General features: G+C 41.5%; 1 protein-coding gene across 32 annotated transcripts in view; it reads right to left on the reverse strand.

The window, feature by feature from the left end:
• RIMS1 (regulating synaptic membrane exocytosis 1) overlaps positions 1 to 13,746 on the reverse strand; it is a 489,535-nt gene that overhangs the window by 101,936 nt on the left and 373,853 nt on the right. For 20 of the 32 annotated variants that reach the window (XM_075598053.1, XM_075598029.1, XM_075598023.1 and 17 more), the window contains one exon: positions 4,420 to 4,586. The exons of 10 other annotated variants lie outside the window; for them this stretch is intronic. In XM_075598053.1, the coding sequence (XP_075454168.1) occupies positions 4,420 to 4,586 (167 nt within the window). Of the gene's footprint in view, positions 1 to 4,419; positions 4,587 to 11,892; positions 11,919 to 13,746 lie in introns of those variants that run through there. 2 more of the 32 variants (XM_075598049.1, XM_075598050.1) reach the window with 2 other exon arrangements.

The following is a 13,746-nucleotide window of genomic DNA, read 5'->3' on the forward strand; positions in this document are numbered from 1 at the left end:
GTGTGAGTACGATCTATGAAGATGAATCCTTTTTCACTACGGTCACCACATTACTACTCTATGTAGTTTTCGTTTTTTGTCATTTTGTACAGTCACCGGTCACCTCAGTGCTTGGAGATATGTGTTTGGAATACACTTGTGAAACAGTCTAACAAAGGGTTGTGTAGAGGCGTATCTTAATAAATTAATAAAAGTGATTAGTGATAGAAAAATATATCATCACTTTCTTATCACTGTGTTACACCTTCACTGGAGAGTGTACGAGCGCCATCAAGTTTTTTTTGTTAAAATTCCCATGTTACAGGCCCTGGTATTGGGTGCCTTTCCCCCCGCAATGTTTAAATCTCCCGTGTCACGTGACTGGGACATTTGAACGCATAGGAGACACCCAATACCGGGCCTGTAACTCGGGAAGCAGGGGGTCCCCGGGGCTCAAATCAATGTGGTTCAGCTCCGGAGACCCCCTGATACAGTGCACTGTTACTAAAATGTAAATACAAATACTGTGATTGCCTGTGAGAGCTGTGCATGGAGATGCGTCTCCCTCTGTGCAGCTCTTACAGACTGCAGCTAGATCACTCAGGGGAGAACTTTGAGAGAGGCTGAGATCACATCGCTGCTGTCCCGAGCGGTATTGGCATTTTCCTACCTCACGGTTTGAGACTTGTGGAAATGGTTTCTGATTCTTTCTGAAAACTGTGATAACACACATATCAAACTGTTCAATGGGGTCTTGTCACACCGTTGTAGATAGCAGCAATTTTATCAAAGCTACCTGAATAGGCCTCAAAATCCACAAGTGGGAAATAGAAATGGCAACACGAATATATTATTTAAAACCAACCATCAATAAAGAATATACTTTAATAAAAATATAATAAAAATCAATTGAAAATGTTTCCTCCAAAAATAGGAATTCATAAAAGCATCATAAAGGACCATTTCTGGAATGTAAATACTTCCATACTGTGGTAAGTGCATACAGTAAATCTGTGTGTTTAAAGTGGTAACTTCAAATTTTTGCACACAAAAAGTTCAAGGATATCAGCACTGAATTGGGACACAACATTACAAGAAATGGGCATTTTGTTGATTGATTGATGCATCTGTATATATATATATATATATATATATATATATATATATATATATATATATATATATATAAACAAGAGAGCAGGGAGCGCACGTCCCATAGTGTAAAAAAGTACATTTAATGTTAAAAAGAGGACAAGGGGATTAAGGACACTCACAAAAGTAAAAGAAAATCAACCAGTTTGTGATATAATCACCACCAACAGGGTAACATCGTCCTGGATCCCACCAACGGATCGATATCCTATCCGGTTCACGTTCAGCAGCTCTTGATGGACAAGAAAGCCGTATCTCTGCTTGCAGTGCGATTTCCAAGTGTATCAGCCTCAAATCAGCTCCATGCGCTCTTCGGCCGTAAAGTGCGCACTTGCGTGATGACGTAATGTCGCGGTGACATACCCTGACGCGTTTCGTCACTACGGTGACTTTTTCAAAGGGAATTGTAACATAGTGGAGGACTCGGTCTTTATAAGCACACCCACAAAGAGGGGAGTAGTCAAAGGAGCAACCATAGGCCAATCGTCAGTGCCTGCACATGAGAGCAAAGACACTGGGGAGTAGCCAATGAGAACACCCGTAACCGTCCCAATAAACATAACAACACATTGCATGAATATAAAATAATAGTGAGCGTATAGGCCACAAATAAAACAAGGTGATAATGATCATACATAATGTAAACAAACTAGTTAATAAAAATGCATAAAACACACAATAATATAAAACCTCATATATGTGTGTGTGTGTGTGTGTGTGTGTGTGTGTGTGTGTGTGTGTGTGTGTGTGTGTGTGTGTGTGTGTGTGTGTGTGTGTGTGTACACATAGTCATGTTTCACACACACATACACACAAACAAATCAATTTCAAAAACAAATTATAAAAGTCTTTTATCATTTGTTTTTTAAATTGATTTGTTTGTGTGTATGTGTGTGTGTGAAACATGACTGTGTGCAGTTGCAGGGGTGATCGCGTCACCGGGGGCTCTCGGCGACATCAGCTACAGAGCGTCGCCATCTTGTGTGCGTTTGCGCATGCGCAGAAGCTCGCGCTCGTGCAGTATAGCCCCAGAAGAGACACGGCGGCATCTTGCGTTTGGTGTTAGGCTTGCGCATGCGCAGATGCGATGCGGCGGCCATTACAGGGAGAGAGAAGAGGAGCTCCATGGTCAGTGACATTCCCCAGTTCGCACATGCGCAGTTAGCAGCAGTGGCGGCCATTACAGTTCGCGCACGCTGCCCCAATGTTAAAGAGGGCCATAAAAGACTACAATTCCCAGCAGCCTGCACTTTCACCCAGGTCACAGGCAGCCAGACAGCCAAAGTGCTTGCAGCTTCTCCTGCTGGAGAAGGATACATTGTTGTGTGCAGAGTCAGGAAGCAGACTGTGAAGCACATGAGTCAGTAAGACTGAGGAGAGAGTGGGGGAAGGAAGGGGGGCTGAGAGCTGCGAACTTCTGCCCTAGGCCAGAAGTACCCCGGGCTAGAGTTGAGGCCCTGACTCCCCACTAGTGAGGGTGGGTGTTCATAGGGACAGGCCCTTAGATAAGGACCCTGTGCCCTTCAGCTGTGTGCTAGGGAGAGACCCAGTGTAGTTCCTTAGTGCAGGGAGAGAGAGAGACCCTGTGCAGTTCCTTAGTGCAGGGAGAGAGAGAGACCCTGTGCAGTTCCTTAGTGCAGGGACCAGTGATAGTGTTTGCTGCATGTTAATGTATGCTGTGTTGCTGATCCAGAGACTGTCCTCTGGTGGGACGTCCGGCTGGATCCCATCCAACGTGGAGGTACAGATCAGCGCTGGACCAAGCAGATCCAGTAGACCCTTTGCGAAGACACCCAGGTGCAGGGGCACCTGGGCACGTATTTACAACCTTCCACACATGCACCAACTTTAACTTGCTCCTCACATGTGACAGGCCTGTTCACACACTTGGGTGGGCTTGGACTCTCTGGACACGGGGTTGGGAAGGGGGTGTAAGGGTATAGCCCAGTTAGGGGCAAGGTTATAGCTGCCAGCTTGTGGCAGAGGTATTGCTCCATACTGGTAACAGATGTAGATTTTCCCACATGGTCCCTATCTGCGATTGGGGGGGGGGGGGGGGGGGTTGAATACCCGTTATATATATATGTATAACAAATGGGGCAGCCAGCACTCCAAATACCATAAACAGTTTGCGGTGCATGTCCTATACCAATAGTAAGAGAAAAGTAATCCACTCCAGCAGGAGCAGACACAAGACAGCACTCAAAGGTAAGTACCTTTGCGTGCAGTGTATATTTATATTCTCTCTCTCCCTCTTCCCTCCCTCCCTCCCCCACCCCAGGCAAAACGCATTGAGTATCAACGTTCAAGGAATCTGAATACTGCGTCTCTATAGCAGGAGGGAAAGTCGAGAGCACCACTTCCAGTGATGTATCCAGAAGCCCTGACACTGTGAGGAATACACCATAGCCAGCTTCACGCTCCCTCCAACGAACACCAGGACCACGGCAGAGGTCTGGATCACGACGCCAGCACTAGTGTGCACTTTTCTTCCTTATCCCACATTCCTACGCGAATGTTCTATGTGCAGCATGTGAGTGCACAGCTTATTGTTTTTATTTATTTATAAACGTGTCTGAAACAATTACCATTATTAGTTATCCTTTCTATCCCTCTGAGGATCATCTGACCCACACACTCGGGCATCTGACCATCCATATAAAGGTTACTTACCTTTTCAGTCGTAAACTTTTTCAAGCTCCTCTCAGAAATGTATGTGTCTGAAATGCCTGCATTTATTTGGGAAATGTAAGTAAGCTCTCCTTCCCTTGCTATACATTCTAAAGTCCCACCATAACGTATTACACAATATATGGTATTTTTCTTTTTCCTAAACGTGGATCTGTGCTCCCCTTCTGTCGAAGACTTCACTGGGAATAGAGGAGGAGCCAATCCTAAAATGAGCAAACTAACCATAAATTAGATCATCATATCCAATGAGTAAGAGGGCCTTCCAAAATTGTGAATAATACACTATTTGTACATGTACTCCTGCCTCCTTGCATTAACCTAAATTCTAAGGCTTATATACATAAGAATTAAGAGGTTGTCAGAAGAAAAATAACTCAACTGATCATCGTGACTTGGCGTTGTGGTATTCTGTGATGTATAGTAAAATGATTAGTAAAAATTGTGCCTAAAAATAAACTACCATAATATGATACTACTGCATCAAGAGGCACAGGTAATGTACCATGTTGTACTGTGATTGAATATATGTGAATTCTCTACATTGGATTGTCTCTTGGTTTAACATAACTAGAAAGAAATGTAAGAACTTTCACTTACCATAGTCTTCCGCGGGGACGCTCAGATTGCTCTGACATAAAGCTTGTGCTGCTGAGGCGTGAGGCACTGCTGGTACGGGAAATGGCTGACACATCACTGACATCGCTATCTGATGATTTGGCAGAGACGTTATCACAACTTCTGTATTGATCTTTATGCATGTTGTACTGAAGGTAGAAGAACATATATCAAGTTTGCTTCGTAAACTCTTTAATGGTAGGTTAAAAGAAAATACAACAAATGTTCTCTAGCTATTCTATTATTTTTTTTGTATCCAATGGAATATTTAAAAATAACATTAAAAATTACATCAGCACTAATTTTTACGACAAATTAATGACTTACAACAAAGCAAACACTAGAAAAACAACTGAAGCTATCCATCATACTCTGTGTAGCCTTTTCAGCACAATATTCAACTAAACCTGTCCAAATACTACCCTCAAAGAATGATTTATGGCCACATTATACACCAATAAAAATTGCCCTAACAGTTTCCTTGTAAGTATCCTGACCACAAAGTAAAACAAACCCACCCCAAAAAGTACAGTTGCACACATGTATTTCCATAATTAAAATGATTGGCTCTGTACTGCATTAAAGAGGCAGTTCAATTTACAAGGTAAATTTTTTAAAATGTAAATTAATGTATCAGTGTACAGTAATTAGTGTCCTTAAAATTAATGAATCACTGTTAAAGTAGCGGTCCTACTTATATGTATATTGTGAAAAATAAACATTCATCACCTTGTCCGGAACACTGGGTCCAAGCATATCAGCTACTTGTGTTCATCTGTTTGACTAACGAAGTCACCTTAATATTAATGTCTATGCCTTTTAGTGATCATTTGCCAAACATCATAAAGCAATGTGTTTACCATGGAAATGTTAAAAAAGTAAAAAAAATATTTAAAATACTTATACTGTGGGCAAAGGTGTCAATCAGCTAAATTTAGCCTACAGTATTTAACGTGCCACTGTTCTTAATTATTTTCTGTCCTAGGATGAACTTCCCCTTTAAGTGTCACAACTGGAGCAAATTTGGGGCATTTTACCATGTTGTCCTTGTGTCACTCTTGAGTTAATGTATGAATGTGCTTTGTGCTAGTTTTGCTGTACTTGTGTCCCTGATTTGGGGGGAAGTTTTGGAACATCTAGGCTAAAAGTTGCTTAGAAAATGACTATAATTAGATGTACAATGTGATGCATGATTTTGAAGTGGCATTAACCTTTTCTTCTCAGCACCAGATGTAAGAAACTCAAATTACAAGCTTCACACATAAGGAGCAGGAGCAAATTGACGTAAATGAAAATATTTGACCTGTCAAAGTGAAGCAAATTCCTCCACTTGATAGTGTACATACAGTATACCGCATTGGAGCACATTATTCCCACATATGTTTCTGCAGTGCAAGGGCTGAACTGAGTCTAAAAAAAAATCTAATTTTCTATTACCATTGCTAATTAGATACAGGTTATTGTATAATGTGTTGGGGAGCAATCAAACAGATTTATTTATATGAATCCATGTGGACGTGTGAACATAGATTAGTTCACGGGAGAAATCACATAACATAATTGCAACAAGCATTCTCATTGGCTTTTGTATGAGTAGACAACTTTTCACCTTTTAGTGGATTTTAATTGTATTTTCTTTTGAGTGGGATTTTTCAAGTAAAGTAGGTCAAGGGAAAGGACCACAGCTAGGGAAAAAGAATATAAATGGCAAGGCGATGGACACAAATCCATTAACAGAGGAGAAAGTCCTAATGGGACTTTCAAACCCTAAAGTGGACAAATCAATGAGTCCAGTGAGAATACTACAGCCAAGGATACTAAAACAGCTTACGGTGGTGTTAGCAATACCATTCCCATCACTATTAAACTAGCCACTATTAACAGGTCTAGTTCCAGGTGATTAGAGACATAATAATATAACAACAACAACCTTTTTTTCCCAATGGAACTCAATGCCCTTCACAATAACAACAAGGCAAACATTTAAACCTTTAAAATAAACTAAATAAGAGATATACTGTATAGATAAAAGATATAGATGAACAGAATACATAATGGAAATATAAGTATTAAATGCAAGACGTGATTCATTATTAAATGACTTGGTAAACAGGCAAGTCTTGAGCCTGATTTTAAGAAAGGGGGTCTCTTGGACTGTACGAGCCAGAGAGTTGAAAAAAGAATGAGAGCTCTTTTAGATAGATAGGACATTGGTTATATAGGGCTTTGAATGTCAATGATCCAATCTCAAGATAGATTCACCATCTTACAGCCAGCTAGTGGAGAAAATTGAGAACAGATGTCATGTGACAAGAACTGGTCTGGTTAGTACCTGGCCATAACATTTTTCACTAGCTGCACCTTTTTCACAGCTTGGTTTCCAAAAGTACCAGGTAAAGTGCAGTGCATTAGTCGAGGTCACAAATGCATGAACCAGGGTAGGGAGATCTTCTTGGAAATCACGTGCTTAATCTTTGTTATGTTACTCAGGTGAAAGAATGAAGATTTGATCATGGCTGATAACCTTATTTTTAAATGTCAAGCCACAATCAAGGATAACACCAGCATTCCGCAATGGAAATCCTCGGAAATAAGGCCAGTTGGTTGACCTAGCAGCAGTCTTATCATAAGACAGGGAGCTTCCACGTCTGATTTTTCAGGATTCAACATCAACCAACTGACACTCTAGAAGGTAGACATCCACTGAGGACTGATTACTTGTTCTTGCACTGGGTATTAAGGACCCATAGAGTGGTGTGTCCTCTGCAAAGCAATGATAACCCAGGCCCTATGATCTGTTAATGTCACTCAATGGTAGCATGTACACAGCAAATAACATGGGAGGTAAGATAGAGCCCTATGGCATCCACATGGCAGGGGTACTAGTGCAAAGGAATATGCTCCTGATGACTCTCTATAATCTGCCAGTGAGAAATTATTTGAACTAGCTTAGCACTATGCCAACCAGGCCACACAAATCCATCAGGCGCTCCATTAAAAGCCCTGCCATAAAGCCATGGCATGAATTGCCACAGAGAGGTCAAGGAGGACTAAGATCAAACAGTCACCTTTGTTTCTTGCCACTCGATGCTCACTAAGTCTATGAATCAGAGCTGTTTCAGTACCATGCAATCTCCGAACTCTTTATTGAAATGGGTCATACATATCATACAGTAGGATGATAGACAGGATTTCTAATTGGGTTGCAAGTTCTTTCTCAATAACCTTGCCTAGGAAAGGAAGGCTTTATATAGGACTGTTAGTCATGTATCTAATGAAGGCTTTTTTAGAATTAGATTTATGAATGTATGTATGTCTTTATTTATATAGCGCCATTAATGTACATAGCACTTCACAGTAGTAATACATGTGACAATCATATAAATAACATATAATAAAAATAACATATCATGGGAATAAGTGCTTCAGACTTAAAAATTAACATTTAGGAAGAGGAGTCCCTGCTCCGAAGAGCTTACAATCTAATTGGTATGTAGGAAGGACGTACAGAGACAGTAGGAGGGCGTTCTGGTAAGTGCGTCTGCAAGGGGCCAAGCTTTATGTAACAGGTGTATAGTATTAGCCACGGAGCTACTCATATGCTTCGTTAAGCAGGTGTGTTTTAAGGTGGGTCTTAAAGGTGGATAGAGAGGGTGCTAGTCTGGTGTTGAGTGGAAGGATATGTGTGGGGCTGTCAGTGAGAGGTTATAAATGCTTCCTTCAGTTGTTCTTGAAAGATCCCTGTCTGCAAAAAGCATTCATTGGGCTGTTGACCATATAAGAAGGTGTGTTGAGCCTGCACCCAAATCAGATGTGGTAAGGAACAACTCTTTGACAGTTTTAACAATATTTTCTACATCCATGTGGTTAAAGCTTGACCTTGAAGCCCGAAGCCATGTTCACATGCCTTGAACACTATGACAGCACGGTCAGAATCCCGGGCAGTATGGAGGGCGACTTATCATATTTATATATAGTTATAATATCCTCTCTTGCACGCCTCTTTTCTAATGTAAACAAATCTAAATTAGCTAGGCTCTCCTCATAAGTCAGATTTTCCATCCCCTTTATTAATTTGGTGGCTCTTCCCTGCACTTTTTCTAGTTCCATAATATCTTTTTTATGGAGTGGTGCCCAAAATTGTACTCCATATTCAAGGTGCGTTCTTACTAATGCTTTATGAGGGACATAATTATGCTTACTTCCCTTCCATCCATTCCCCATTTAATGCAAGAAATGTCTTATTTTGCTTTGCTGCGACTGCATGACTGAGCACTATTGCTAAGCTTGCTGTCTACAAGCACTCATAAATCCTTCCATATCAAGGATTCACCTAATTGTTCCCCATTTAATTTGTAAGTTGCTTGTTTATTCTTGTATCCCAAATGCAAAACCCTACATTTATCTGTATTAAACCTCCTCTCATTTACCTGCCCAAGTTTCCAGTCTATCCAAGTCCTTCTGGAGAGAAATTACATCCTCCTCTGACTTTACTACTGTGTGGTTCCGGGGGTCGCGGCATGGCCTCCCCTCACCTCGTGTTCCGCCTGCTACTGCGGGGCGCTCCCGACGTCGGCTCCCTCCGGTCTCGGTGGTTGGGATACTCCCTCCTCATCCCCGGCGGGCGGTTGCCAAGCCGCAAGCGGCTCGAGCTGTGACGGCTGCTGCTGTTCACGGGCGCGCGCCCGTCTCTGTTACAGAGCGTGCGCAGGATCCTTTAAATTTATTCACTGCTCCTGCAGTGAAGCTCCGCCCCCAACACACACACAGAGTTCAATTAGGCTCAAAGACTGCTCACCTGTATCCTCCTTTTGACAACCTATACAGGACAGCTCCATGCACTCCTCAAGGTCTGCCCCCTCTTCCTACTGGTCAGCCACACTTTATATTGCCTGTCCTGCTACTTATTCATTGCTCGACATAGTCTCCACTGCGGAGGTCTTCTCTGGCACTCTCTCTCTTTATTTGCACAGGACTCTACTTGGCTTGGCGGATGTCATCTCCTGGCTCTCTATTCCTGCTTGGACTCCGACCTTCCGGAATTCTCCTACCCTGACCCTGGCTAACGGCAACGACAACGGAACTTCTTTAACCGGTACCGGCAAGTATTGCTAGCAATCACCACCTGGCCTGGCAACGCCTATTCACCACACTCCGGACACGCTCCTTTTGCTGCGGGTGTGTGTTCCTTTATGTCCCCACCTCAGTATAAGGGACGGGTCTGGTCTGCGGACAGCACCGGCGTAACAACTACCTTACACAATTTAGTGTCATCAGCAAAGTGAAGACTTTGCTCTCTGTCAAACTCAAGGACATTAATAAACAAGTTAAAAAGCAGGTGCCCCAGTACCAATTCTTGAGGTACTCCACTTACAACTTTAACCCTACCTGAAACACTCTTTTGTCTATACTTCAACCAGTTTTCAATCCAGGTGCAAATATTTGTAGCCGAGTCCAAATTGCTTTATTTTGTACACTAACCTCTTGTGTGGAACCTTATCAAAAGCCTTTGCAAAATCTAAGTAGACCACGTTTTTGTGCACCCACAATTTACCTCTATAGTTAGGTAACTATGATACTGGCTTTGGCTCGCTTTTAATTGCACTACTCACAAAAGCATATGCTTTATTTAACCCCTTCAGGGTTTTCTCACATTTTTCGCCAGTCCATGGGACAATAATTACATAGATTCCGTGTAGGTACCTGCAAATTTGGTTATGCCTTGACATGGCTTGCAGGCTTAGAACGCTTTGGCCAAAGGATTTAACTAAATAACCCTTATTTATGAGATCACTATTTTATTTTAGCCTAATTGTGAGGAGTGCAGGAATCGTTCTTTTCTAAGGTCTATTTTTTCCCAGCAGCAAACTTCTATAGGGAGGAGAGCGGTAATATGTTTATGTTTGCAATTGTATCCCCCCTGGTAAAGTTACAGTATTAGCAGCAGAAAGATAAGAGCAAGAAACATAGGTCATATTCTCAAGCTGCAAGTGGAGACTCAGAGGAAATGTGAGGTTGTACTTCTTCCTGGAAAGAGTGGAGGATTCCTGGAATAGCAGAGCTGGCAGAGGCTAATACAGTCAGGTTGATGTCATGTTAAATAGTCTAACAAGGTTAGATGAATCTGGGCCTGTGAGGTATGTTTATCTTGCTGTAAAATGTAAGTTAACAGCAAAAGTAGAGAGTACAGGGAAAACGGCGGTGCATCTGCTGCTGCTGCTGAAGATTGGAAACCACAAACTGCAAACCACAAAATATCCTAGGTGCAAAAGTTTATTTTAGGGCATAGTAACAGCCAAAAAGAACACTCTATCGCGTGGGATACCACGTGAAACGCGTTAGAGTGTTCTATTTGGCTGTTACTATCCCTAAAATAAATTTTTGCACCTAGGATATTTTGTGGTTTGCAGTTTGTGGTTTCCAATCTTCAGCAGCAGCAGCAGATGCACCGCCGTTTTCCCTGTACTCTCTTCAATTGTTTCTTGGTAGGAGCATGCAGGACAGGACCAGGATTTCCCCAAGGTCAGCAGTGGGTAATCTATTTACTTCATTTATGTGATCAGTCCTACACACGGTTACCTAGACCACCACATAAGATTTACCTACATGGCTAGTGGTATAATCTATGGGAGTGTGTTTAACATTGGACTATCTGGAATCCTGAGTCTTATGAACTGTCCTATGCTATGAAGATGTTTATATTTTTATACCATGATCAAACATTGCCTACTCCTGGTTAGCATCACAAGTGGGAATTAACCCTCCCCTTCCATGAACAGCAAAAGTAGGACAATCTGCTTACAATTTTACTTATGTTTGTCAAACGCATTATAATGATATTCCCCTCACTGTTTGCTGGCAGTTGTGTGCCTTACTTTCTATGTGTTAAGGGATTTTTAATTAAATGCAAATTATACAAAATAAGAATGATTTAAGCAGTTCCTTTCCCAGTGCAGCAATTAAAATGAAGCTATAGTAAATAATACACAATTTAATTAGCTTGTTAAGATAAAAAAAAAAATCTGTCTGCTTCTACCGCAAAAATTAACAACAGTTTTAGACACGTAAATAGGGCTTCACTGGAATGGAAAGTACAGACAGAAAATTAAATAAGACAACTTAAATAAAAAAAAATAGTTCATTTCCTAGGTATCTTAGATGTGGTCACAGGTACAGTACTTGATCTCTCGCCATTTTGTATATAGGTGAGTATTGGGAGGTATATAGACATCAATGCTTATTTTACTCAATAGAGTCCCCCCCCCCCCAACCACGGTGGTGGTAACCTCCCATCAGGGACTCTGATTAATGTTTGTACTGGGACTTGGTCTAAAGTGGGAAGGGACGCCATATCTGCTGGGCAGAAGGTACTGGTGCCTTACCCTCAGTGTGCTGCACGAGCCAGTGTGCTTATTTATAAAATGTTTTACCAGGAAGTAATACATTGAGACTTACCTCTCGTTTTCAAGTATGTCCTAGACATACTGTAGTTAATATGACAAATAATACATGGTTACAAATACAGTTACATAAATGAACAGGGTATACATTATATACAAGACATTGCATGCACAGTTAGAGAAGATGTATATTATAGGCTTATGTAACAGTTACAGACCAGATTAAAATGTGAGACAGCCTTAGTTTTGAAAGAACTTAAACTGGTGGTGGATGTGAGAGTCTCTGGTAGGTTGTTCCAGTTGTGGGGTGCACGGTAAGAGAAGGAGGAGCGTCCGGATACTTTGTTGAGCCTTGGGACCATGAACAGTCTTTTGGAGTCTGATCTCAGATGATAAGTGCTGCATGTGGTAGGGGTGATGAGCTTGTTCAGATAGACGGGTAGCTTGCCCAGAAAGTATTTGAAGGCAAGTCTGGAAAGGTGAACTTTGCGCCTAGACTCGAGTGATGACCAATCTAGTTCTTTGAGCATTTCGCAGTGATGTGTGTTGTAATTGCATTGGAGAACAAAACGACAAATTGAATTGTAGAGGGTGTCAAGTTTGCTAAGGTGGGTTTGGGGTGCCGAGTCGTATACCATGTCCCCATTGTCGATAATTGGCATTAGCATCTGCTGTGCGATACGCTTTCTGACCAGCAGACTTAGGGAGGATTTGTTCCTTTAAAGTACACCTAGTTTGGCATAGGTTTTGGATGTCAGGGTATCAATCTGCATTCCGAATGTTAAGTGGGAGTCAAACCATATGCCCAGGTATTTAAAACTGGTAACAGGAGTTAGGGTGGTGTTAGCATTGGTTCTGATCTGGAGCACAGTCATTGTAAGCTTTAAAAATGTAGTCTTGGTCCCAAATACCATTTGCTTGGTAGCACCTGGCGCTGGAGAAGGGCCATGGTGGGGTGCCATGGGGCTGAATATCTGCTTACAGAGATGCTGGCAGGGTGAGGGGCAGTTTCTGTCTCCATTTGGTTTGAACAAATTGTTGTTTATCAATAAAGCTACTGTCCAATTTTACCTCCATTCTTCGCTACCTGATGTTCTTTAACGGTTACGTTTCGGGAGGTAACTGAGGATGGGTGGTTGCTCAAATGTTTGAAGATCCTCATTCCATTTCATTTTCCTATTTTACTTTTGGTCATCGTCTTTTGATATCCCTTGGAATCCAGTTGATTATCATCTTTGTCCAATGATGGACATTTATTCTTGCGTAATGCGATTGCCATTTTAATTTCTCTACCCTTGTGATAATATCGCAGACTTTTGTTTTCTTCCAAACCCTTTCATTCTTTTAGCATTTAGAGTCCATGTTTCACATCCATATGTAACCACAGGCAGAATGCACCAGTCAAATGTTTTTACTTTGAAAGATTGTCTTGTTTCTTCCAAAAGCGCTCCATCCCAACTTCATTCTCCGAGAATGTCATTCAAATCATTCCTATCCAGTGATACTTTCTGACCAAAGTAAACATTATTTTCAGCATGCAAATGAGCACTCACAGTATGTCACTTTTTGCTTCATGTTCATTTTAATATGGACTTTAACGCTTATGCCTGCTATAAACTTATAGTGGTCAATGTTAAAATGGACATGAAGCAACAAGTGGCACCCTAAGTGGAAGTGGAAGCATTGTTTGCCAGGAGATAATGGGGAATAACAGGGTTGCAGATCTGTGAGACGTGAATGTGCTGGTGGAGGGTTTTTCTCACTAGTTTACTCACAATAACTTATTTTGTGTCTGGTTGTGTAAGATTTCAGCAAAATATCTCCAGACAATGAGAGAAACACAGTCTGTGTGCGCACCACTTATTCTCTCAGCATTAAGACAATCTAACGATTGTTAGAGAATTTTGCA

The sequence above is a fragment of the Ascaphus truei genome, chromosome 4, assembly GCF_040206685.1.
Source record: "Ascaphus truei isolate aAscTru1 chromosome 4, aAscTru1.hap1, whole genome shotgun sequence".
Taxonomy (NCBI): domain Eukaryota; kingdom Metazoa; phylum Chordata; class Amphibia; order Anura; family Ascaphidae; genus Ascaphus; species Ascaphus truei.